The sequence below is a fragment of the Macaca thibetana genome, chromosome 2 (genome assembly GCF_024542745.1).
Source record: "Macaca thibetana thibetana isolate TM-01 chromosome 2, ASM2454274v1, whole genome shotgun sequence".
Classification (NCBI taxonomy): Eukaryota; Metazoa; Chordata; class Mammalia; order Primates; family Cercopithecidae; genus Macaca; species Macaca thibetana.
In genome coordinates, this window is record NC_065579.1 from 144,691,919 (window position 1) to 144,718,925 (window position 27,007).

The following is a 27,007-nucleotide window of genomic DNA, read 5'->3' on the forward strand; positions in this document are numbered from 1 at the left end:
GTTTTGTTTTGTTTTTTTTTTTGAGGAGTTTTGTTCTGTCACCCAAGCTGGAGTACAATGGCGTAATCTCCGCTCACTGCAACCTCTGACTCCTGGACTCAAGTGATTCTCATGCCTCGGCCTCCTGAGTAGCTGGAATTACAGGTGCACCACCACCACGCCCGGCTAATTTTTATATTTTTAGTAGAGACAAGGTTTTGCCATGTTGGCCAGGCTGGTCTTGAACTCCTGGCCTCAAGTGATGTGCCCACCTTGGCCTCCCAAAGTGCTGGGATTATAAGAGTGAGCCACCACACCCGGCCAGATGTTTTTGAGAGGAGTAAGGCTTCCAGGGCACAAGCCGAGGTGTCTACCAAGACAAAAAGGAATTAGCTGCTACTTTCTTTCTCTGCCAAGTGATGCCAGGCAACATTAGGAAACCAGCACAAGGCATTGCCAGGGCTCACTTCAAAAGAGGAAGTGGCACAAGCACAGTGGGTATTCACAGAAATGAGATACCAGGTCATGAACTCCACACAAAGGATGGAGAATGGCTACATCTGCAACCCAACATGGGGCTTAATTAACACCATTTCTAGTAGCCTGAGTATTTACATGGGGATTCCAGAAACACTGCCATTATGACCTGCAGAACTGCTAACAATGACTATTCAGTGGTCATCAGACAAAAATATATCTTCCTCTGTTCAGAATGTTGCACAAGCTGCTTCCTCTGCCTGGGCTGATCTCTTCCCTGCATCTCTTACTGCCTGCCCACCCAGTCCACCTGGCTAGTCCTCCTCAGCTCACAGGTCTCACCCGGCCATTAAGGGACCAAGCCAGTCTCACTCCCAGATAGTCTTTGCACACTATTTCCTCTCAGAGTATGCATCTAGTAGGGGGGCTGTGGGATCGCTCATAGTAATGACAGCTGAGGCATTTGGACAAACTTAGAAGGGGACACTCAGTAAAATGGTAAAGTCTGAAAACTTGTAGAACTTTCTAAAACTTGGAAAGTCTAACACTCCCAAGTGAGTTTCCCGGGATTCTTCTGGCCCACTGTTTATGAACATCTCTAGCTTCTGCTCTCCCCACCGAACCTGTCTACACCACGTGGCAACTGCCTTTCCTCCTCTTGCCTCTGGGCCACCAAAGCCTCCACCCTCCTGCTTTCAAGTAGCCAAGGAAGGCCACTTGAAACAAGTTTGCTGCAACACACCCAGGATGACTCTGACTCACACAGGGCCCTAGCTGGGAAATCATAACATGGGCCTTTAACAGGAACAACAAATAATTCAAACGAACAACTTCCCAAAGCATTCTCCAGAATCTGCAGGAGTGTACATAACAAACAGCCAAAATCTGCCTAAGAAATTAGACCCAAGACCAGACAGCGCGAATCACCTCGTAGAGCTTCACGATGTCGGGTGTGTGCTCCTTCTCATCAATCTGCTGCTCTCTCTTGAGCAGTGTGTCCTTGCAGTGTGTACAGCAGCGGATCCGGTCATCGTCCTTCTCATCCAGGACCGAGCTGACACTGCTCATGCTGCTGATGCTGCCTCGGCGGGAGCCATGGACACTGTTGGGTGACTGGCTGGGGCTGGTGTGGGTGCTCAGGGACTCCTTGCTGGCACTGGTGAGCTTGTCTGTAACCACAACACCAACAGGCAGCAATGACCCCCACAGCATCCAATTACCATACCCACGACCTCAAGGCGGCAGTCCACAGGTGTTTGATTTAGCGAGTAACAAGATCAGGCTCCAGCTGTGGGCAAGTACTGCCCCTCTGCCTTCCTGGTGTCAGACTCTGGTGGGAAAGGACTCCACTGCTGCCCCTCCAAATCCGAACAACCTTGCCTTTCCACCTGCCACTCTCTTCCATTTGCCTTGTGCCTCCAACACAACAAACATTCTCCCGGGAGATTTTCCTCCACAGCCTTCTCCCTATTCCCAAACATCTGGCTCCTATCCTCTCTGAATGGCAGGTCCTCCAGGAAAGCCTTTTCCAATTCCCTGAGGCAAAAACTATCCATCCTTCCCATCAGTTCCCACCACATTGCCCATTTTGGAGCACTTTCCATTCTTCTCCCTGTGTACAGTTACATGTACACCCCAGAGCTGCCCTAGGAACCTATGACTCTTTGTGGGTACAAACTGTGTCTTACTCACACTTGTACCCTTAACATATCCAGCAGGGCCACCCCACAGCAGCTGCCCAGTAAATGCTGGCTAAAGAGCTCAAGAGAAGAAAGATGAATAGTGTCCCAAAAAGGCTGCTTATAGTCTTATGTACATGAGACAGGGAGTTGGTCTCAGGGAGGAAGTATCAAGGTAAAGTGACCTGGTATATGTGAGAGTTGGACAGAAGCAGCATCTGTTTTTGTCCCCACATTATCCAGACACCCCATGGCCAACAGCATGCACAGTCAGCAGAACTCTCTAGTGTAAATTTATCCCAAACTTCCCAGAAGCCAATGAGATCATCTTCAGCAACTTCTACTCAGCTTGGTTGCAAACTCCTGGAGGATCGGGTTCCACCTAAACTTTGTCCTCCACACACCCCCAACTATTCTATTTGCTCCTCTATTAACCTACCCTGGGCTTTCCAGAATTCCATGCCTTTGCTCCTGCTGTTCATTCTACCTAAAATGTCCTTTCTCCATCTCTTTTGCAATCCTACTCATCTTTTAAGGCTCTTTTCGAACATCACCTCCCAGCCCTAAGCATCCATGCTCTCACTGTCCCTGAACCCACAGCACTCAGCATCTCTCATATATATTAGTCTTTTCTATATGACAGTGAGTTGTGTGTGACTTATCCCACAGGAAGGGACTAGCCCACTGTTTATATTCAAGACCCTCTTCTCAAAATCACACTTGCCACTTCCAAGCAGAGCAGACAAAGAGTTGGTCAGCCTCTCCTGAGTGCCTGACACAATCTCTTTCATTGTACATCTCTCTTTAGAAAGCAATTATTTATTTGTCAGTTTATGCCCCCTGCTAGATGCTAGACTCCTTGGGAGAATGAACAATGCCTTATAGGCTTATAGGCCAGAAATGGGCAAAAGATGACCTGTGAGCCAAGTCCAGCCTGCAGGCTGTTTCTATATGGCTCTCAAACTAAGTATAATTTTCACATTGCTATTTTATTTATTTATTTATTTTGAGATGGGAGTCTCACTCGGTCGCCCAGGATGGAGTGCAGTGGCTCAATCTCAGCTCACTGCAGCCTCCGCCTCCCAGGTTCAAGCAATTCTCCTACTTCAGCCTCCTGAGTAGGTGGGACTACAGGCACATGCCACCACACCAGGCTAATTTTTGTATTTTTATAGAGACAGGATTTCAACATGTTGGACAGGCTGGTCTCGAACTCCTGACCTCAAGTGATCCACCTGCCTCGGCCTCCCAGAGTGCTGTGATTACAGGCGTGAGCCACTGTGCCCAGTCTAGTGTTCACATTTTTAAAAGGTTTTTTAAAGAAAGAAAAAATGTCACAGCAACCATATGTGGCCCACAAAACTTAAATCTACTATCTGATCCTTACAAAGTTTGCCAATCCCTGTTATAGACCACTGTATCCGCCCCTAGCATAGTACCTAGCCTGTAGTGGGTTTCACAGAATCAGCAACTTAATGAATGAAGATTCCCATGAGCCATTAATGTAACAAAAAGGTTCCACGGTCCCAGTGGTGATTAGCAAATAAGCTAGACCCAAAAGAAGATGAGGGTCCAGGGCCCCACCTCCAAGTCACCTACTTGCCAAGGGAAGGCTGATGAGCTCCATACACTTCTTGCACATAATAGACCCGCAGAGGCGGCAGTGGTGGCGGCGGTTCCGGATGCTGAACTTATTCCCACAGTCTGGACAGAAAGGGACATCCTGGTCGTTGACCCAAGGCACCACAGACTTTTCTATTGCTTTGGGAAGAGCAAACCAACAAGAAAGCAGGCCATTTTTAAAGAGAGCTTTGGTCAGGGAAAAAAGATAATAAGATGAATGTGAGCAAAGTTTTAAAGTTACCTCGAATCTTTGCAGATTCAGTATTTGTTCTGTCAAACGCAGTGAGCTGACAGGGAGAAAATATTGCCAAATGAAATTAACCAGGTGATGTATACATGCTCCACATTTTCCAATACATCAAGCAGGAAATTAGCACATTTGGATTTCTCAAGTCTCATCTGTCATCCCCAACTCCACAAAATCACAAAAGCAATTTCACATGGGACAGGGTATTAGTTTTACATCTAGAACCTACCTCCCTTCCTATGACCCACTTCTAATCTCTTTATTGTCAGTTACCCATTTTAGCAATAATCAGGGGTAGGCAAGGATGGGTAGGGGCAGTGACTGAAAGCAATGGAAAACTCTCCATTCTCCACAGTGCTCCTGGACCCTAAAACTGGCCACATATTTCTGCCTTACAAAGTACACATAAAGAACTGTACTTGTGGTTGCTACTATGCCCAGCACACAATCCAGGTTACACACAACAAGCACATCCAGATCAAAATACACCCGTGAGACCTGGTCACCGCTTGTTTGTTTGCCATCACACACTACACCTCACTGGGTGATTGTGCCTGGGACACCCAAAAGAAGAATGTGAAGGAAGAAAGGTTTTCTGGCACCTGAGTGGGATTCATAGGTGGGAAAAGGAAGCTGAGCATGTGGCAAATTTGTCAGCCTGGGCCATTCTCTTAAGGAATGCTGGCCCAGGCTAGAACTGTCCACCACATCCTCTGCACCTCTCTAGAGAAGGTGTTTCTCTGTCACCATCAGCTGTATATGATATACACAACACATGTGATAGAAATGTGATTATTTTTTCCCAGCAAATGTGTATTTGAAGAAAAAAATGTTTTAAGACAACAAAATTTACCTTCTCTAACCTGATTATTAATTTATTGACTTCCACAACATAGTGGTCAATTCTAGCAGCTCGGTGTTTTTTGAAGTCGGAAAGATGGCTTCTCACAGCACCTAGAGGGAAGGAAGGTAGGGAGACAAATGACTTATAGTTTCTCTGAGGGAGCCTCTCTACCTTGCCACTTATCCCAATGAATTTCAAAAGCAGGCTGGTCAACATAGCGAGACCCCGTCTCTCTCCAAAAAATAAAAAAATTAAAATAGCCAGGCATGGGCATGTACGCCTATAATCCCAGCTCCTTGGAAGGCCAAGGCGGGAAGATGGCTTGAGCTCAGGAGCTGGAGGCTTCAGTGAGTTATGATCCCACCACTGTACTCCAGCTTGGGTGACAGAGTGAGACCAATCTCAGAAAGAAAAAAAAAATTTCAAAAGCAAGTAAAAACTCTAGGATTTTAGAGTCGTACCAAAAATTTAAAAACCAGGAAAGCAAATGGAAGAAAATCTGCTGAATTGTTAACCGTGACCTTCGGAGGCCACCAAGTACCATATGAGAGACCTGAGAGTACAGTAGATAAAGAGCATGGACTCTGGAGTCAGCCTGTGCTCAAGTTTCAATTCTGCCACACACTGTGTAACCCTGGACAAATTACTTAACATCTCTGTAACTGTAAGAGTACTCAATTATTGCCGGGCGCGGTGGCTCACGCCTGTAATCCCAGCACTTTGGGAGGCCGAGACGGGCGGATCACGAGGTCAGGAGATCGAGACCATCCTGGCTAACACGGTGAAACCCCGTCTCTACTAAAAAATACAAAAAACTAGCCGGGCGCGGTGGTGGGCGCCTGTAGTCCCAGCTACTCGGGAGGCTGAGGCAGGAGAATGGCGTGAACCCGGGAGGCGGAGCTTGCAGTGAGCTGAGATCCGGCCACTGCACTCCAGCCTGGGCGACAGAGCGAGTCTCCGTCTCAAAAAAAAAAAAAAAAAAAAAGAGTACTCAATTATCAAATGGATAATAACGGTATGTACTTCCCAGAGTTGTTACGATGATTAAGTAAGTTAAAATTTGTAAAGTCTTAACTGACTCTCATGCCAATGTTAAATAAACCGGGTGGTAACATTATGGGCGATTTAAAAATTTTTGAATTATCTTACTGTTTTATAATTTATAAATTTGATACAATATGGTTTTTCCTCAGGATAAAGACAATTCTCAAAATGGCCAAAAAAATGTAAATGCTAATAGATTCCCTTGTGGAAGCTAGTTAAGCTGATACCTTCCTCAGTACAGCAGCCAAAACCCAGGACAAATGTCTGCAACACAAAAAGCTTACTGTCCGAGTAACCTGAAATATCCCCTGCTCAGTCTCACCTGCTCCAGAAACATTGCCCTCAACCTTCCCGGCACTCAATGTATGTCTCCTTCCCAATGATCACCTATTCACTTATAAACTGTAGTGTAACAGAATTTGTCACATGCCATGCTTTTAAAAAAAAATTTTAATTGCCAAATAAAAACTGCATATATTCACCGTGTACAACATGTTTTGAAATATTTATACATTGGGAAATGGCTAAACTAGCTAATTACCATATGCATTACCTCATATACTTATCACTTTTTGTGGTGACAACACAAAGTCTACTCTCACTGACTTCCAAGAATACAAGATATTTTCATTAACTATAATCAGGCCAGGTGCAGTGGCTCATGCCTGTAATCCCAGCACTTTGGAAGGCCGAGGAGCGTGGAACATTTGAGGCCAGGAGTTCAAGACCAGTCTGACCAACATGGTGAAACCCTGTCTCTACCAAAAATACAAAAATTAGCTGGGCATGGTGGTGCACGCCTGTAGTCCCAGCTACTCAGGTTGCTGAGGCACGAGAATTGAACCCAGAGGCAAAGGTTGCAGTGAGCTAAGATCACAGCAGCACACTCCAGCCTCGGTGACAGAGGAAGACTCCATCTCAGAAAAGCAAACAAACAAAAAACTATAAATCAGCACCTTGTACAACAGATCTCTGGACTTATTCCTCCTGACTGAAATTTTGTATCCTTCGATCAGCATCTCCACGTTATACTCTTTCTATTTACTTATTTTTGAGACAGAGTCTCACCCTGTCATCCTGGTTGGAGTGCAGTGGCAAAATCTCTTGGCTCACTGCAATCCCCACCTCCCAGGTTCAAGCGATTCTCATGCCTCAGTCTCCCAAGTAACTTGGATTACACACATGTGCCACCATGCCCGGCTAATTTTTGTATTTTTAGTAGAGACAGAGTTTCACCACATTGGCCAAACTGGTCTCAAACTCCTGGCCTCATGTGATCTACCTGCCTTGGCCTCCCAAAGTGCTGGGATTACAGGTGAGCCACTGCACCTGGCCACACATGCTATACTCTTAACCATCCACATGTCTTTTCTACCCTAATCATACTCTAACATCTAATTAAACTTTAGTTTAGAATTCTTAGGGGTGACCATAAATATTAACTACTAAAATTTGCCATTCATTTAACTTACAATTTGTAACTTCAGTTACTGCAACTGGCAACTTAATCAGAAAATCCCTAGTAATCTCACATTGGCCATCATGAAACAAGGTATCACAAACAAGCTATCATAAATAAATATTAACTTACAAAATTTGCCATTCACTTGACCTTCTACAATTTGTGACTGTCTTCAGTTGCTGCAACTGGCAACTTAATCAGAAAATCACCCCAGTAATCTCACATGGGCAATCATGAAACAAAGCTAATAAGAATTCATGTGTCCAAAATTTCTCCTTCGTGTTTTGGATTGGCTTTCATATGTATCTCATAATTACATATGTATAGTATTATTCTTTTTTTTTTTGAGACAGAGTCTCACTGTCACCCAGGCTGGAGGGCAATGGCGCAATCTTGGCCCACTGCAACCTCCGCCTCCTGGATTCAAGCAATTCTCCTGCCTCAGCCTCCTGAGTACCTGGGATTACAGGCATGTGCCACCATGCCTGGCTAAATTTTTTGTATTTTTAGTAGATACAGGGTGTCACCATATTGGCCAGGCTGGTCTTGAACTCCTGACCTTGTGATCCACCCGCCTCAACCTCCCAAAGTGCTGGGGAATTACAGGCGTGAGCCACCACGCCCGGCTGTATAGTATTATTTTTAAAGCAATTTTCTCCATTATCCAATACAGTAGCAAATAGCCACAAGTGGACATAGAACACTTAAAATGTAGTTAGTGTGTGGTACAGAAGTGACTTTTAATTTTATTTCATTTTAATCTATTTAAACTAAGTAGCCCATGACTGGTGGCTACTGAATGGACAGCACAGTTGTAGGACTTTTCTTATTCAAAGAGACATCTTCTACAACGGCACTAAAAAGGTACAGTAGATAAGCCTGGGTGAATTTCGCTTTCCTTCTCAGAGCTCCAGTTTCCTCATCTATAAATGGGAAAAAGGATCATTACTTCACAAGGCTTTTGTGAAAGGTGAACAAGATCATAAACATGAAAATTTAATAAATCACAAGGGAATAATTAATAAATAAAGGAATAATTACCCATTTCATGGACAGAAAATATTTTATTATATTAATGACTGTTATCATTAGATGGTTAAAGGATATGTAGGCAAGTATAGTAGCTCACGCCTGTAATCCCATCACTCTGGGAGGCTGAGATGGGCGGGTCACTTGAGCCCAGGAGTTCGAGACCAGCCTGGGCAAAAAAGGACCCTGTTTCTACAAAAAATAGAAAAATTAGCGAGGTGTGATGGTGTGCACCAGTAGCCTCAGCTACTGAGGAGGATCACTTGAGCCTGGAATGCAGTGAGCCATGATGGAGACCTGGACTCCAGCCTGGGCGACCCAGTGAGTCTCTGTCTCAAAAAAAACCACAAAAAAACAAAAACACAGATATGTAAGATTAGATAGTTCAACTAAGTGTGTGTGGCATGATAAATAGGTTTATTGAGATATAATTCACATACATACACCATTTAAAGCAAATTCAGTGGTTTTTAGGATTTTAAGAGTTGTACAATCATCACAATAAATTTTAAAGAATTTTTATCATCCCAGAAACGTGAAAGTAGGTAGATGGTACTATAATTATTCAAAAAAGTAAGCTGCATAACCCAGTGCCTGTCACTGGGCAGATAATGTCCTATGTGAGAGGAAAGATTCGTTAATGGACTCTGTGCCTAGGCTGATGTCCGAGAGATATGGATTCATACCCCACTTCTGCAGTTTACTCACTGTTTGTCCCTGGGCAGGTTCTCATGAGGTGCAGTGAAGATCTAACGAGACCACGGGTATAAAGCATTTAATGTAATGCCTAACACAAAGTGGATGCTCAGCTGGTTCTCTTCCATTTTCTCCCCTCAACAAGGGCATAAGGTCCATTAGAAGCTTAGACCATTATGGTTTACTGATGCCTCCTCAACTTTTAAAATTTTACCTAGAACATAGCAGATGCTCAATAACCACTTGCTGAATGAATAAATGAATTTTCTTACCAAGCTCCTGGGGTTCCCACATGTAAGGATCAACCCCTCCATAGCTGAAAGACTCATATCCTTGGGTCCCTGATTCTGCTCGATCATCCCCTTCTCGTTTCAACAACCTGTCCTTTGCTTTCTTAGCCTTCTGGACAAGACCTTGAAAAATGGAACAAATAATCCAAATGAACCATGAAGAATGCCCAGTAAAGAGTCAAAAGAAATCTCAAAAAACAAGAGTTAACAAAATAATCATCATTTGTTTAAAAATGCACCAGAAATATTCAGATCCCAAGTAAAATGCAGGAACAAGCACACAAACACTATACTACAAATACCACAGAGCAATACACTGGTTAGTCAGTATTAGCATTAAATTGGTTTAGGTGGCCGAAATATAGGCTAAATTACTGCTCATTGCCAAACTTAAGAGCACAATTAAATAAAAGTGCTAAAATCAAATTTGATGAGGAAAACAGGGTGATGGAAGTGTTTTCTTCTTTATCTTAATTGGAGTGGTGGTTAAGTGGGTATATACATTTTTTAAAACTTTTTGAATTGGGCCAGGCACAGTGGCTCACACCTGTAATCCCACAAGGGAGGCGAATTACTTGAGTCCAGGAATTCAAGCCAGCTTGGGCAACATGACAAAACCCCATCTCTACTAAAAATACAAAAAACTAGCTGGCTGTGGTGGTATGCACCTGTAGTCTCAGCTACTTGGGAGGCTGAGGTGGGAGAATCACCTGAGCCCAGGAGGTCGAGGCTGCAGTGAGCTGAGATTGTGCCACTGCACTCCAGCCTGGGCAACCAGAATGAGATCCTGTCACCAAAAAAAAAAAAAAAAAAAAAAAAGAAAAAAAATTTAAAATAAAATAAAATAAAAGTGTACACTTAAAAACTATACCTCAATTAAAATAAAGTTTTTTAAAAACCAAGTCCTATAGTACTAATTAATTTACCCCAGAAACTCATGAGTAAATTCTTCTCATTTACCTCCAGGATGGGATTCAGCTAAACCTCCATCCCTGGACTGGTGTTCCCCATAGGCTTAACCGGACACAGAGTTCTTCCTTCCCCACTACTGCCCACGCACTTATTGAATGCATGTGAGAATATTTGCAAAAAGCTTCAAGAAACAGATATAACATCTACAACATAACACAAACAGAACCAGATTTGGTAAGAAGAGAAAATGAACATTTCCTATATTTAGACCTTGTATGTACCAGGCACAATGCAAAGTGCTTGCAAATACATCATGCCAGTTCATGCTCACAATGTTATAAGGCAGGTGACAGCCCTACTTACAAATGAGGAAACGACATCAAAGACGGGGAAGAACTTGCTTCACCCAAGATCACAGAGCTTACAGATAACAGCAGGGCTGGAAGTAGACACCTCATGTGTCTGAAATGAGAGCTCCAGCTCTCCTCAGCTAGTGCTGATTCACAAACTATGCCTCTGCAGAACATGGGTTCTGCCACCTGTGCTGGTGAAGAGAACCACCTGTTAAACTGAACAATCAGCTGGCGGGGGCAAAAAAAGAATTCTCAGTTCTAAGTCGCTCTCGCTCTCTCATGAATGTTCTTTAATCTTGGATGAATGCTACCCCTTTCTTCTACCAGAATCTAGTAGAAAATATCAGACTGAATATAAAATGATATCATTACTTTTGCCTTTTATTTATTTATTTTTTAGAGACAGGGTCTCGCTCTGTCACCCAGGCTGGAGTACAGTGGCACAATCATAGCTCACTGCAGCCTTGATCTCCTGGGCTCAAGCGATCCTCTTGCCTCAGTCTCCTAAGTAGCTGGGGATCACAGGTGTGCACCACCATAACTAGGTAATTTAAAAAAAAATTTTTTTTTTGGAGAGATATTGCCTAGGCTCACAGGCAGAGGGTGAGATTGATAAGAATACACTCGTCTTCTTTTAATACAGTCAAGCCAATAAGCAAACTTTCTGATTATTGGTCACTGTGGGACAGCTTTGTCCAAACTGGAAAAATACCAAAACAAAAAGACATCCTTTAAAATGCACTAAAGTAGTTTTTTTTTAAAGACAGTTTCACTCTTGTCACCCAAGCTGGAATGCAATGGCAGCTATCTCAGCTCACTGCAACCTCTGACTCCCAGGGGTTCAAGGGATGCTCCTGCCTCAGTCTCCCAAGCAGCTGGGATTACAGGCATATGCCAACACACCCAGCTAATTTTTGTATTTTTTTTGTAGAGACGGGGTTTCACCACGTTGGCCAGGCTGGTCTCAAACTCCTGGCCTCAGGTGATCCACCCACCTCAGCCTCCCAAAGTGCTGAGATTAAAGGCATGAGCCACTGTCCCTGGCCTAAAGTAGTCTTTTCTAGTAACAGGGGAGAGGAAACTGCCTGATGTGAACAAAGGGTCTAGCAAACAGGAATGTGAGTTAGCAAATATTTTTGCAAACAAGACTAGAGTATCAGGTTAAACAGGCAATCTATACCATTAACCACATTAGGAGACAGCAAAACTACCTGGCAATCTTCCCAGAATGGACATAGCCCTTCCACAGGAGGTCAATTAAGAATAATCCCATATATTTTTAAAAACAATAACAAAGCAAGAAGCCACAGTCAATTTTCAGCTATCTTTTCTTCTACTTACTGAAAATGGGCTAAACTGGAGCTGAACCAGGACTGGGTCTCGAATCCACAAACTTTTTCCTAATGACTAGTCTATCTTTTCTTTTTTGAACTGCCCCCAAAAACTAATACTAAGGTTCACTCTTTTGGCTTTAACTTTTCACTTGCCTAAAACTAACCATGTCATAACATTTCTAAGAATCAAAAGACCAAATGGAGAGGTAATCTGCTTTCTAAAGGGCTTTTCAAAAAACCTTTCATGTCAATCCTTAAAACTTTACTTTCCTGATTCTGAAATGCAGAAAACTGCAACATAATCAAGAATTCCTTTCTAACTAAAGATATGATCATTAGTAGTACTAGAGGTAGAGATGCAGGGGGTAGGGCAGGGTGGGAGATAAAGGGAAAACCAAGAAGATCTTTTCTTTCTTTTTTTTGAGACAGTTTCACTCTGTTGCTCAGGCTAGAATGTGACAGCCTTGATCTCCCAAGCTGAAGCGATCCTCCCACCTCAGCCTCCTGGGTAATTGGGACTACCAGTGCGTGCCACTATGACTGGCTAATTTTTTTAAATAATTTTTTTGTAGAGATGGTCTCGCTATGTTGCCCAGTCTGGTCTCCTGGGCTCAAGCAATCCTCCTGCCTTGGCCTCCCAAAGTACTAGAATTACAGGCATGAGCCACTGCACCTGGCTGAAGTAACTTTATTTTGTTTTTTGTTTTTGAGTCAAAGTTTCACTCTGCTGCCCAGGCTGGAGTGCAGTGGCATAATCATGGCTCACTGCAGCTTCAACCTTCTGGGCTCAAGGGATCCTTCTGCTTCAGCCTCCCAAGTGGCTAGGACTACAAGTGCATGTCATCATACCCAGCTAACTAAAAAAAAAAAATTTTTTTTCTCTTTTTTTTTTTTTGGTACAGACAGAATCTATGTTGCCCAGGCTGTTCTCAAACTCCTAAGCTGAAGCGATCCTCCCGCCATGGCCTCCCAAAGCGCTGGGATTACAGGTGTGAGTCACTGTGCCCAGCCAAGGATCCTTTCAAGTTTCTTTCACAAGGCACAAAATTTCCATTCTATTTAGTATTCCTTAAATAGATTCCCATATCTGTATTCTCTAAATAACCTTAAACACTCTTCCTCTTAAAAAAGGGTCAGTGAAGGAATCGGGGAACATTCTCTAACCTCTCTACCCACTGGCATCACCAGTTTTAGCAATGGCATTGTATATGACTTAGTTCAGCTGACACCAAGACTGGAAGCTAGTTGAAAATGATGGAGGCTCTTCCTTTGGTTGGCAAAGGAAACTTACATAATCAGGTTTTTCAGTTTTGTTTTTGCTTCATTTCCTCCAGGAAGCTGCAATGCACGCTGTGATTGAAACACGGGGCCTCTCACCCTGTGATGTCACATGCAAACAGCAGCACTGGACATAGAGATGACAGAAGACCTACATTCCAGGCCTAGCTCTGCAATTCCTGTGTGACCGTGGATAAGTAACTCAACATCTCTTGAGCCTCACTTCACTTACTATCTATAAAATAAGACCAATCACCTTCTTGCAGAGTTGTTAGGAGAGTCAGATGAAATATTAATGTCTGTGAAGTAAACTCTAAAAACTATAAAGCACAGCATTTTTTTCCCCTCCTAATAGTTTTGGCTCTGCTCTACAGCCTCTACAGCCAGAAGCCACCTCATCCACCATAGCCCTCAGGATTTCAGAAATGTTTGCCTTTGTTGTTTTTGGATAGAAGTTGCAACTGTTTATACTTTTAGAAACTCTTTTTTACTGAACAGAAAAGTGAGATAGAGTGGGACTCTAGGGACAACTATGTGATTACAAAGTACATATGAGTCACCTGTCAGAAAGCCAAAGCACACTTAGAAATACATGGTCATTCCTTTCTTTCCCTCCCAATAAAGACTGTGAATTAAATTCACAGAACTTTTTAATCTCATGGCCTTCAGAAATGCTGCCAGCTGTGAGAAGCAAGTTAGCTGAAAACTACAAAAATAAGTTCCAGAGGAGCAGCATCTTTGTTGTTTGTGTGTGTGTGTGTGTGTGTGTGTGTGTGTGTGAAAGGGTCTCTCTCTCTCTGTTGCCCAGGCAACAGTGGCACGATCATCACTCACTACAGCCTTGACCTCCCTGGGCTCAAGCGATCCTCCTACCTCAGTCTCCTGAGTAGCTGGGGCAACAGGTGTGCACCATCACATCCGGCTAGTTTTTTTTTAAATTTTTTTGTGAGGTGGGTTTCGCGATGTTGCCCAGGCTGGTCTTGAACTCCTGAGCTCAAGTGATCCACCCACACTGGCCTCCCAAAGTGCTGGGAATAGAAACATAAGCCACTGTGCCCGCCCAGAGGAGAAGCATCTTATCTGGAGGTTAGAATTTGATGTCCAGGAAATACAATAAACATATGTATGGTCAAAACTACCTTTGAAAAATTCTTTCCACAACTCTCTCAGATCTGAGCTCTTGGAAGCTCAAAAACCAAGGTTTTCAGATTGTTTCTTTTGTTTTTCAACTACGACCTTCCTTTTTCTGGGCTACAGAGGGCAAGATACCAGTTGGGGAAGGAAGGATGGTGGGTAGGCTTAAATTTGTGACAGGCAAAATGGGTGCATAATGTGCCTCCATCATCATAGCAAAGGAAGAAATTCCTCTCCAAATTCTATTTGATGTCACATGCAAACAGCAGCACTGGACATAGAGATGACAGAAGACCTACATTCCAGGCCTAGCTCTGCAATTCCTGTGTGACCGTGGATAAGTAACTCAACATCTCTTGAGCCTCACTTCACTTACTATCTATAAAATAAGACCAATCACCTTCTGTGAACTAAATTCTATTAGGCTAGTAGTTAGAGAATAGTCAAGCCAGATCACAGCAATTACATTTACTAGATTCAAAGTCAAACTGTGTTTCACTGAGTGGTTTTAGATAAGTTATCTAATCTCTTTGTGTCTGGTGCAAAATGTGGCTCACAGCCACACAGTTATTGTGAGGATTAAATGAAATAAACAAACAGGGAGACTCTGAAAATGCCTGGCACATGACAAACACTAGTCATTTGTTTGCTACTACTGTTATCATATTCCCGTGGCAACACTGAAGCTGATGAGAACTATCCCGTGAGTTAAAGCTCTCAATGACAGCAGGGTATAGGCAAGGTCCTATATAGTATATATATGACCCAGCAAGGTCCTTGCCTCTTACTTTTAATTTGCCCTTTGACATCACGGTCTTCGCCCGAGTGTTCTTCCTCATAATGTGAGTGAAGCTGATAGAAAGACTGCAGATCCTTCAGGCACAGAGGGCAGAGGAAGCCCTCCCTCACTTCCCCTGGGTCATCCAGAGAAGCCATGGCGGTGCCGCTCTCAACCCTAGGAAGGCAGGGATCTCATGCCAAGAGTCAGCTTGATTCCTCCCAAGGAATCATAGTTCCCGCAGCATTAGCTTAAGCAGCACACAGACGGTGAGGAAGTAGCCTCATGGCCCTGAATGAGGTTTCCTCTCTGGAGTAGGAGGAGCCTAAGAAAGAAAAGAAGAAGGGAAAAAAGCCAATTCAGGCAAACTGGTAGCAATTGAGTATTTTCTTCATTCTTTTCACAGTTCAACAGGGTACTTAATGTTTGTTCAGTGCAAGTTTGAGAAAACAAACTCTTTCTCAAATCCTTAGACCAAGCAAGCTGCAAAACCTAAGACGTGAAAACATCACTGGACAACAACAACTCAATTAAGTGGGAAACACAGATTCTTGAAATAAGCAAATAATACCTTGGCAATTCTCTTACATTCATTCCAAATGACCCAACTTCGTAATTCATATGCCACTTTAGCCACTGGGGGAATGTCTGAAGTACTTATCAACAAGCAGAAGTTTTTACTTGATGCTGTTTACTTTGATTGTTTATTCAACCACATATATTAAGTTCTTGATACTTGTAAGACACCTGTGTTAGAAATGCAAAGATGAAGACATAGTATCTCCCATAAAAACATAAAAAAAAACAAAATTCCTAACGTCAGTTAAAGAGGAACATTAGAAACCTACTAGTCAAAAAGAAAAAATTTATATTTGTGGAGCACTTATCTCTAATGGGCTTACTAGATTTTTTTTTTAAGAGACAGCATCTTGCTCTGTCACCTAGTGAGCTATAATTGCTCACAACAGCCTCGACTTTTGGATTCAAGTGATCCTCCTGCCTCAGCCTCCCAAGAAGCTGGGACTACAGAAGTGTGCCATCACACCCAGCTAGTTTTTAAATTATTTATAGAAACAGGTTCTTTCTGTGTTTCCCAGGCGGGTCTCTAACTCCTGGCCTCAAGCAATCCTCCTGCCTGAGCCTCCCAAACTGCTGAGATTACAGGTGTGAGCCACTGCACCCTGACAGATCTTATAAGCCAGTAAGTGACAGTTAAGTAGCAAACCTGATGTTCTCACTGCTTCAAAAATAAAAGGCTGGCCAGGCATGGTGGCTCATGCCTATAATCCCAGCACTTTGGGAGGCCAAGGCAGGCAGATCACCTGAGGTCAGGGGTTCAAGACCAGCCTGGCCAACATGGTGAAATCCCATCTCTACTAAAAATACAAAAATTAGCCAGTAGGCGCCTGTAATCCTAGCTAGTGGGGGGACTGAGGCAGGAGAAATGCTTGAACCCAGGAGGCAGAAGTTGCAGTGAGCTGACATCACGCCATTGCACTCCAGCCTGGGCAACAAGAGCGAAACTCTGTCTCAAAAAAGTAAGTAAATAAATAAATAAAAGGCTTTGGTGTCTAAACATTTCAGAGCTTAATAAGTTACATTCTCTGTCTTACTGGCCCATGGCAAAGTCACTTCCAATGTCACCTCATCAAGTCACAAGAGAAATTGAGACAAAACCATTCCACAAAAGCAGAGAAATTTCTCCCCAAGAACCTGGGGCTACAAGCCACAGTATATAGTGAGGGGGGTTGTGTGACCCTCAGCTTTGGATGGACTGTAGAAGACCACTGAGGAGGGACTGCCTGGTCCTCAAAGCTGAAGGGTGGCAGCAACTCAGAAAATAAACAAATGAGACACCAGGACCCTATTTTTCCCCTCTAGTTAAGAAACCCAGTGACTTCATACATTTTCCACTGAAATATAGTAGCTCTAGGTCTGGCCTCTTCCCTCCCCAGCCAGTGGTTCATCTAATGCTGACTGTGACAGCACCCTTTCTTCCCATGCACTCACCCCAAACGACCACAAATCAAACACAAAGCCCACCACATCCATGCCACAAAACCACCCTTCACGCCTCAGCCCAAACCCAAACCTCACTTCCTCAAAGAAATGCCTCTTACTCAGAGCATCAGAATGGACTTCTCCTTCACAGCACTCATCTCAATTTATAACCGCAGGTACATACGCGAAGTGACCAAGTAAGACTGAAAAATCTGGGAGGGCACAAACTCTGTATGTTTTCCCCTTCGCCGTCTCCCCAAGGTTTAGCACAGTACCTGGCACACACAATGAAGAAGCACAATAAAGCTCCATGAAAGAACGAACAAATGAATGAACTCCAAAATCATATAACTAAGCATACACCATAAAGAAACCACCGAATCGGACCCCACAACCGTAACTGAACACATACGCAAGCCCCTTGCACTCTTAAATCACGTAAAAAGTAAAAAACAAAAACCTACATGTTCTGCAACCGTACATCCAGCACGAATGTCACCCCGCCACATGCCGCATCGACGACATATCCCACAGCCGCACTCAACCCGCCCTCACGACCGCACACAACCACAACCCACGTAACTAACACGATTATACACACGTCGCATGACCACACACAACACGAACGACTCAACCCCGTGGAGCAGACATGACAACGTCACACACGGCACAGACACCACACAAAACACTCCAAACATCTCTACACGAACTCAGAACACAAACGCTTCAGCTTTACACAACCAGAGAATCAAACAACCGCTCGGGAGACAAGCACCCACCCACTCCCCCCACAGCTGCACAACGAAACCCAAGTGTATATGCCCCGCGTAACCGCACAGGGCCCAATCATCACAAGCACACACAAGCGAAACGCACGGCCTGAAAGCCGCATCTCCCACCTCTCACGTCACACCCACCACAACCACACACGGTCCACACCCACAGGGCCCGCCCATCTCCGTTCTGGAGGAGTCGTGTCCCCGTCCCTCAGACTAGGCCTGACCCTCTGTACCCGGCCGGGCTCCTGCGGACACGCAGGCCTGTCCCGTCCTCGGGCCCGGGCCTCCACCGTCCCTTACACAGCCGCGGCCGCCATCTCCATCGGTCGCTCGGAACTCGGCAGGTGCGCCTGCGGCGGCGACGAAACCGGAAGACAGGCTAGTAAACGCCTGTCGAGCGCCGAGTCTTCGAGGCAGCGAAAAGGGCGGATACGGATTCGAATCGTGGAGGGCGGTCCGGCGGCTTCTGCGCAGGCGCTTTCCGAAAGAGGGCGGGGACGGGGGCGGGGAGAGGAGGTGGGACTTGGTAATTTTGTGCGGTTCTTATGTCTCGGATTCCAATCTAGCAGCGCGTCAAAGCCAGCCACTGGCTCGGCACCCCATTGTACAGCTGGGAAAGCTGAGGCCGGTAGATCTTTGGCTCTTGACCAATATGCACAAAGAATAAGGCAGCCAAGGAGTCAAAGTTTCTGAGAGCTGGAGACAGAAAAAATATTCAGGGGACGTGGAGGCGGTGGAAAGTCCTAGAATAGAACCACATGAGAGTGGAGACTTGGTATGAGAAGGTGTATCCTGGGGGTGTACAGCATGGCCAAACCTGTGGAAAAGATGGCATTTTCAAAAGGCAGGACGATTGATCAGCCAGGACCTACCCCGTGCCTGCGCTGTGCTGGGTACCATGGGGTATAGAGAGTCAAAACCTCATCCCAGTACCGGAGACCTATTTGCTTTGTGCCCTGCACACGTTCTGGACCTTAGCAATGGCCAGGCTCCAGGAGGAAGAGCTGCAGAGAACGATGGGACGATTGGACGATCCTGGGCCTCCGTTTACATCCCTGCAGTGTTACTGGCCCTCTTTTACAGAAGTAAAATGGGGATAATAATGATAGTCTCCGCCCCACAGGGTTGTGAAGATTGAGGTAATTGCACGGTAGGGGGGGTGTCCTGCATACTGGCTTTGCCCGTCTCACTTTCCCTGCCTCCAAAGAGTCTTCCCCACCTGGTCTCTGGACAGGAGCACTGCGCCTTCATCACCTTCCATTTAAGGACATGGGGCTCCGAATTGGGAGAGCATTGAGTTTTTGGAAGGCAATCACCAGTGAAAGGGCAGGGAACTGGGGGGTCTAGAGATCTACGTTCTAGCCCTTACTTTGTGGCTTTGAACAGGTCCTTTCCCCTTTCTTGGCCTGAGTTCTCCCATCTGTACAGAAGAAATTGGCGCCAGTGACTTAGCCTTTTCTCTCAATCTGATGGTCAATTTTTTTTAACGTTACAATGTCGGCAGAAGCGAATAATGACTTCTGTTTGTTTACTGATACAGACAAGGAAGAGGTTTCCTAACCTGACAGAAGCGAAGCAACATGCCCAACTCCCCGTGTCCATCACTAGCTTCTGCCTTAGGTCCCCAAAACGAGGACTTTGGGAGTAAAACCACCCTCTTGAAAGTCTGAGGCCACAGAGGTCCCAGAACGAGCCACACTTACAGGCAGGACTACGTTTTGGGTCGGGCAATGAAGGTTTATTAAACCATCACGATTTTTGCTTGTCATTTTATCATTTACAAAAAAACATCATATTTGGTTGGGCCCGGTGGCTCACGCCTGTAATCCCAGCACTTTGGGAGGCCGAGGTGGGCAGATAACTTGAGGTCAGGAGTTCAAGACCAGCCTGGCCAACATGGTGAAACCCCATCTCTACCAAAATATAAAACATTAGCCGGGTATGGTGTCGCATGCCTGTAATCCCAGCTACTCAGGAGGTTGAGGCAGGAGAATCGCTTGAACCTGGGAGGCAGAGATTGCAGGGAGCTGAGATCATACCACTGCACTCCAACCTGGGTGACAAAGTGAAACTCCGCCTCAAAAAAAAAAAAAAGAAAAGAAAAAAGAAATAAAGAAAGAAAAGAAAAGAAAAAAACATCATATTCATCATTTCATTTGCTCAAAAAAGCAATAGCAATGTGGCCTCACCTTGTAAGTTAATTCTGGAAATCACAATGGATTGAGCACTGCTCTTGATATTGTTAATGATAATCACAAAGACTTTCCTATATGCTTCACACTTCATCAAAAGTACTTTCTTTAATCCTTTAGGCAACTCTGACTATTTCCAGTTTGATAATAATGACTAATATTTACTGAGGGATTTGTACACGCCAGACACTGTTCTATGTGCTTTCCATATCTTAACTCATTTCATTCTCACACAACTCAATGATGTACAAACTGTACAAAATGTAATATTCCCATTTTATAGAAGGGAAGCTGAGGCACAGAGAGGTTAGGTGACTTGCCCAAGGTCACCAGCTGGTGAGCCTTGAACCCAGAGTCACCTTGCCTTGAGGCTTTCACAATCCCCACTTTTCCTTCCTCTGTGACATGCTGATAGACTTCCTGTACCTCCTCAGCCTCCTCCAGCCACCACTCCTGTACTGGGCATAGAGAGGGGATGTAAGCCAATTAGTTCAAAACAGAAGTATGCATGTGCACACAGATGCTATGGTGTCAGAGGAGAGACCAGCAGAGTCCCCCGCAGGAATTCAGGAAAGGGTTCCCATAAGCGGGCAGCACGTGAGCATGGTCCCTGGTCCTCGGGTAGAAACGATTAGGAAGGGCCTTCCAGGCCAGGGGAACCGCATATGCAAAGGCATAGTTATGGAGAAGAACATGAGTCCTTTGAGAAACTCAGAGAGAAGTTCATTCACACATAGAGGGATAATATCAAGCCACTCCTCCTTGTTCCCAAAACTGTAGGCAGCCACTTCTAGTGAGAGAATCTTGGACACCTGGGTCTCTTGACGCTTGCCCCCTGCCTTAGGGTTCTCTATTTCTTTCTGTCTCTCTATCCCTCTATCTCACTTCTCACTTTCTTTTGGCCCCTTATTTGTCTAAGTTTATCCCAAGCAGCACAAGCCATCTTGCCCACATTAAAATCCCTGGGCAAGAAAATGAATTATGATATGGGTAACATAAACATCACTGGGGAAGGTCTGGGCACATCGTGTAACTTCCCGAAGTACCAACTGCCCTCCAAGCTGGCCTGGCCCCAGCTTCCAGGCCTCTGCCAGCTGCTGTGGTCGGAGCCAGCGGGTTGACAGGGTTGAGGTTGGCACACCCTGTCTGCTGGCACAGGGAAATGAGGGTGATGACGGACAGCCTGGCAGAGCCTTGCCTGGAGGATGGGGGGCACGGCGTGCTGGGCTGGGCAGTGTCCGAGGGAAGCAGGTGGCGGTTGCTGTGGCTCTATCAGGAAGGAAGTAGGGAATGAGGAAAGAAGAAAGGGAAGAGAAAACGAGGGGAGAAAGGAAGAGGAAGAGGGAGGGAAAGAATGACAAGAAAAAAGCCAAGATGGAGCGAAAGTCAACCTGGGTTTGAATCCCAGCCCTGCCACCTATGGCCATGTGAACCCTGGGCGGGTCACTTAAATTCTCTGAGCTTTGGTTTCCTCATCTGTAAAATGAGATAATTATAGTACCCACCTCTTAGATTGGAAGGTTAAATAGCTTAATATTTGGAAAGTGTTAGGACAGCGCCTGGCACAGGGGAAGGACTATGTAAATGTTTGTTAAATAAAGAAAAAGGAAGAGCGGTGTGATTCAGATGCCTTGGCTGTTGTGTCATGCTGAGTCAGACAATAGCATGAGGGTATGAGGATCCAATCTGGTGTCATAGAAATAGCTTTGAGAGTCATGGCCTTGCCAGATGGGATGTCTACAAAAAGAACTCAATATAGAATCACATAGCAACTGGATTCATTAAATCCAATAGTGGGTGGGGGAACAGCCTCAACAAACCTGAAAATCAGGAAACATGGAATTGACTTGGGAGATGTGAGCTGCAAAGCCAACCAATTTGCAGGTAGTGGGCTGGCATCCTCTTTGACAAAGCAGGACCACTCCCAGCCCATCGGGGCCTATGGCAAATGGGAAAGAGGTGCCACTCCCTTCTCTCCAACAGACACAACCCTGTGCTGGCACTCGAGCCCTGCATTTGGCAAGTGGGGCACAGACTGGATTTCAGCATCCACTTACCCCCACCCCACCCCACTCCCAACTGTGCTGCACACAACCTGCACGGTGGCCCTATGTGCAGGGAGAAGGAGAATCAAGAGCACAGCATGGTCCTCAGGTCATGAGAAAAAGTCAAGCTGGTTGTCTGCAGCTTCAGATCTCATTCCCTGACCTACATCTTCAGAGATATGCACTTTCAGCCAGTTGAGAAGTTAAGCTCAATTTTAACCCAGATTTGAAACATCTGTGTGTATATGGTATTTTAAGTATTTGAGGGATTTAAGAGAGTTTGGCATGTTAGAACATCTAACACATTCGTCTCGTGACGCCGCTTTAAAATCTATAACTCAGCAAATGACTTAGGCTTGTGATTTTAGGTTCATTCAACAAACTATGTATTAAGCACCTACCTACATGAGTGCCTGAGATAAACAAAACCGACATTGATCCTTGCCCTCAGGGAGTTGACATTCTCATGGAGAGACACAGATCCTAAACAATTAATATACTAAATAAGAATATTATATAGCACATTAGAAAGTGGTGAGTGCTGTAGAAAAAAACAGAGTAAAGAGAACAAGGAGTGCCAGGTTGCAGAACTTATAGTGCGGTCAGGGTAGGCCTCATTGAGAAGGCACCATTTGAGCAAAGACTTGAAGAAAGTGAGCCATGTGGATCCCTTGGAGAACAGCATTCCAGGCAGAAAGAACAGCCACTGCGAAGTCCTCATGTGGAAGTGCGCAGGGCAGATTGAAGAAAAAGTAATGAGGCCAACACCCATGTTCATAGCAATCTTATTCACAATAGCCAAAAGATAGAGACACCTCAAATGTCCATCAACATGTCAACATAGAATAATCAAAAGAGTCAGCATGCAGTCTTTTTGTTGTTGTTTGTTTGTTTGTTTTGAGAGACAGGGTCTCACTCTGTCACTCAGGCTAGAGTGCAGTGGTGCAATCATCCCACCTTAGCCTCCTGAGTAGCTGGGACTACAGATATGCACCCCTACACCTAGCTAATGAAGAAAAAATTTTAGAGGTGGAGTCTTGCTATGTCACTAGCTCAGAATGTAGTTTAAAGAGAATGTATTCAAATGCAAAGGTTGAGGACTGCACCCTGGGACTGCACACTTCCAAGCTGTCTTGGAAAGTGCTCTGGAGAACAAACAAGAGACTCGAGATTTTAATGAGGAAAAGGATGAGGCTGGGCACAGTGGCTCATGCCTGTAATCCCAACTACTTGGGAGACTGAGGCAGAAGGATTGCTTGAGGCCAGGAGTTTGAGACCAGCCTTGGCAACATAGTGAAACCCCATTTCTAAAAAAAAAAAAAAAAGAAAGAAAGAAAATTAAGTTAGAAAATTAGCTGGGGCTGGGCATGGTGGCTCACGGCTATAATCCCAGCACTTTGGGAGGCTGAGATGGGTGGAACACCTGAGGTCAGGAGTTCGAGACCAGCCTGGCCAACATGGCAAAACCCCGTCTCTACTAAGATACAAAAATTAGCCAGGCGTGGTGGCTTATGCCTGTAATCCCAGCTACTGGGGAGGCTGAGGCAGGAGACTCATTTGAACCGGCAGGCAGAGGCTGCAGTGAGCCGAGATCACACCACTGCACTCCAGCCTGGGCAACACAGTCGAGACTCTGTCTCAAAAAAAAAAAAAAGAAAATTATCTGGGCATGGAGGTGTGTACCTGTAGTCCCAGCTACTTTGGAGGCTGAGGCAGGAGGATCACTTGAGCCCAAGTGTTTATTATTATTATTATTATTGTTATTATTATTATTATTAGAGACGGAGTTTTCGCTCTTGTTGCTCAGGCTGGAATGCAATGGCATGATCTCAGCTCACTGCAACCTCTGCCTCCCGGGTTCAAGGAATTCTCCTGCCTCAGCCTCCCGAGTAGCTGGGATTACATGCAGGTGCCACCACACCCAGCTAATTTTTTGTATTTTTAGTAGAGACGGGGTTTCACCATATTGGTCAGGTTGGTCTTGAACTCCCGACCTCAGGTGATCCTCCCATCTCAGCCTCCCAAAGTGTTGGGATTACAGGCATGAGCCACCGCACCCGGCCAAGCCCAGGTGTTTGAGGTTACAGCGAGCTATGATCGTGCTACCTCAGTCCAGCCTGGGCAACAGACTGAGACCCTGTCTCAAAAAAGAGAGAGAGAAAAAAAGGACAAATCTGGAGAGCTTGCAATTACAGAAGTTGTTCATCAGGAATTCTCATTGGTTTACAGAAATAACATTGGTTAATGATTGGCTATACATTGTTGAACTATAGGGTGTAGGGCATTTGATGGCTCCTTGGTGTCAGGGCTGGCACAGCAAGTAGGTTCAAGAGGTAATTTTTTTTTTTTTTTTTTTTTTTTTTTTTTTGAGACGGAGTCTCGCTGTGTCGCCCAGGCTGGAGTGCAGTGGCGCGATCTCGGCTCACTGCAAGCTCCGCCTCCCGGGTTCACGCCATTCTCCCGCCTCAGCCTCCGAGTAGCTGGGACTACAGGCGCCCGCCACCACGCCCGGCTAGTTTTTTGTATTTTAGTAGAGACGGGGTTTCACCATGTTAGCCAGGATGGTCTCGATCTCCTGACCTCGTGATCCACCCGCCTCGGCCTCCCAAAGTGCTGGGATTACAGGCTTGAGCCACCGCGCCCGGCCAAGAGGTAATTATTTAGCTCAAGGAAGAGTGAGATGCGACTGCTGCTACATTTTATTTTTTAATGTTTATTTGAGACAGGGTCTCACTCTGTTGCCCAGGCTGGAGTGCAGTGGCGTGATCATGGTTCACTGAAGCCTCGACATCCTGGGCTCAGGTGATCTTCCCACCTCAGCCTCCCGAGTAGCTGGGACTACAGGCGCCTACCACCATGCCTGGCTAGTTTTTTAATTTTTTGTAGAGATGGTGTTTCACCATGTTGCCCGGTTGGACTCAAACTCCTGAGCTCAAGCAATCTGCCCACCTCAGCCTCCCAAAGTGCTAGGATTACAGGTGTGAGCCACCGAACCCAGTCTGCTATTACAATTAATTTTTTTTTCTTTTTTGAGAGGGACTCTCACTCTGTTGCCCAGGCTGGAGTGCAGCGGCACAATCTCAGCTCACTGCAACCTCCACCTCCCAGGTTCAAGTGATTCTCATGCCTCAGCCTCCTGAGTAGCTGGGATCACAGGTGTGCAGCACCATGCCCAACTAATTTTTGTATTTTTAGTAGAGATGGGGTTTCACCATACTGGCCAGGCTGGTCTTGAGCTCCTGACCTCAAGTGATCCGCCCGCCTCAGCCTCCCAAAGTGCTGGGATTATAGGCGTGAGCCACCACGCCCAGCCTGCTGTTACATTTTAAATGCTTTTCTGGGCCTGGTAATTTAAAGGGGTTAGCATTTCTCAGAAAAAGGTTTTCTTTCCCAAACAGATGAATGAATAAACAAAACATGGTCTATACTTACAATAAAATATTATTCAACCATAAAAAGGAAATTAATTTTGATATCTGATACAACATGGATGGATCTTTTTCATTATATTTAGGGAAATAAGTCAGACACAAGAGGACAAACACTATACGATTCCACTTATGGTGAGATAACCAGAATAGTCAAATTCATAGAGACAGACAATAAAATAAAGGCTACCAGGGGTGAGGGGAGGGAGAGTCATTGTTTAAAGGGTACAGAGTTTTTATAAGGGATGATGAAAAGTTTTCAGTATAGATAGTGGAGCTGGTTACACAACATTGTGACTGTATTTAATGCCACTGAATTGTGCACTTACAAATGATTAAAATGATAAATAGTGTGTTGTGTATGTTTTACCACAATAAGCAAAGTAATTGCTGGGCGAGATGTCAGAGCCCTGGGAATGGAAAGAGATTGGCTCGCAGGTAGTTAAGAAGAGTTTGCCCACAACAGTATAGGATTGAAAGGGAAAGTTTTATGAGATAGAAAGAACCCTGCATCAGAGTGCGGCCAACGCCTCAGCAAGAGAGGACTGTGCGAACCACAATGGATTTTCCTTAGGGGCATTTATGGACCTTAAAGCAGGAGCTTAAGGGTAATTTGGACCATATTAGCCACATCAGTCATAATAAATGGAGGCTGAGGCGGGAGAATCACTTGAACCAGGGAGGCGGAGGTTGCAGTGAGCCGAGATCGCACCATTGCACTCCAGCCTGGGCGACAAGAGCAAAACTCCGTCTCAAAAAAAAAAAAAGTTACACTTGTAGACATTTTGGTGCCTTGATGTCAGCAAGGGTTGCACAATGAGTTTTGACATGCATGCATTCAGAGATGTACAGAAATTCTGGTTTCTTATACATTTTGGGGAAGGAAGCCTGGTACTAGATGCCAGCTTTAGATCACAGGGAAGTCCAATTACTTCTGAATTCCTCAGATAAGGAGTGTTGCCTCTAGATGGTCTGCTTTGTGGCCACCAGGTGATATTTGCTCTCCTCAGTAATGAGGCCAGTGTGGCTGGAGCAGAGGAAGTGAGGGAGAGAGTTATGGGAAATCAGGTCTGAGACCTCAAGGGTAAGGGGAGGTCACAGCCATCGAAGGGACTGTGGCCTTTACTGTGAGTGAGGTGGGAGCCAGGGGAAGTGCTGAGTAGGGGAGGGACAGGATGTGACCTCTGGCTGCTGGATTGGGAAGAAACACGGAGGTCAGAAATGCCACGTGTGCATGGCACACAGTAAACCCCTCAGAAATTCAGGTGACAGGATGCATGGTGAGTCCCTGGCAGGAAACACCAACTGTAACAGCGGGCACCTCTGGGGAGGGGAACTGGAGTGGTGGGGAGACTGACTTTCCACAATGTAGGCTCTTTTCCTATGATTTGAATTGCTTTTTT

The 27,007-nt window shown here is 45.1% G+C and overlaps 1 protein-coding gene across 2 annotated transcripts in view; it reads right to left on the reverse strand.

Moving 5' to 3' along the window:
• RBSN (rabenosyn, RAB effector) overlaps nucleotides 1-18,287 on the reverse strand; it is a 34,102-nt gene extending 15,815 nt beyond the window's left edge. Inside the window, exons 1-9 of one of the 2 annotated variants that reach the window (XM_050781632.1) lie at nucleotides 18,173-18,287; nucleotides 17,280-17,435; nucleotides 15,731-15,906; nucleotides 15,170-15,484; nucleotides 9,353-9,493; nucleotides 4,859-4,959; nucleotides 4,000-4,045; nucleotides 3,735-3,896; nucleotides 1,384-1,625 (exon numbers count right to left, since the gene is read on the reverse strand). In XM_050781632.1, the coding sequence (XP_050637589.1) occupies nucleotides 1,384-1,625; nucleotides 3,735-3,896; nucleotides 4,000-4,045; nucleotides 4,859-4,959; nucleotides 9,353-9,493; nucleotides 15,170-15,317 (840 nt within the window). In that variant the 5' untranslated portion in view covers nucleotides 15,318-15,484; nucleotides 15,731-15,906; nucleotides 17,280-17,435; nucleotides 18,173-18,287. The remainder of the gene's footprint in view (nucleotides 1-1,383; nucleotides 1,626-3,734; nucleotides 3,897-3,999; nucleotides 4,046-4,858; nucleotides 4,960-9,352; nucleotides 9,494-15,169; nucleotides 15,485-15,730; nucleotides 15,907-17,279; nucleotides 17,436-18,172) is intronic. The other variant, XM_050781633.1, reaches the window with a different exon arrangement.
• Nucleotides 18,288-27,007: the final 8,720 nt, after the last annotated feature.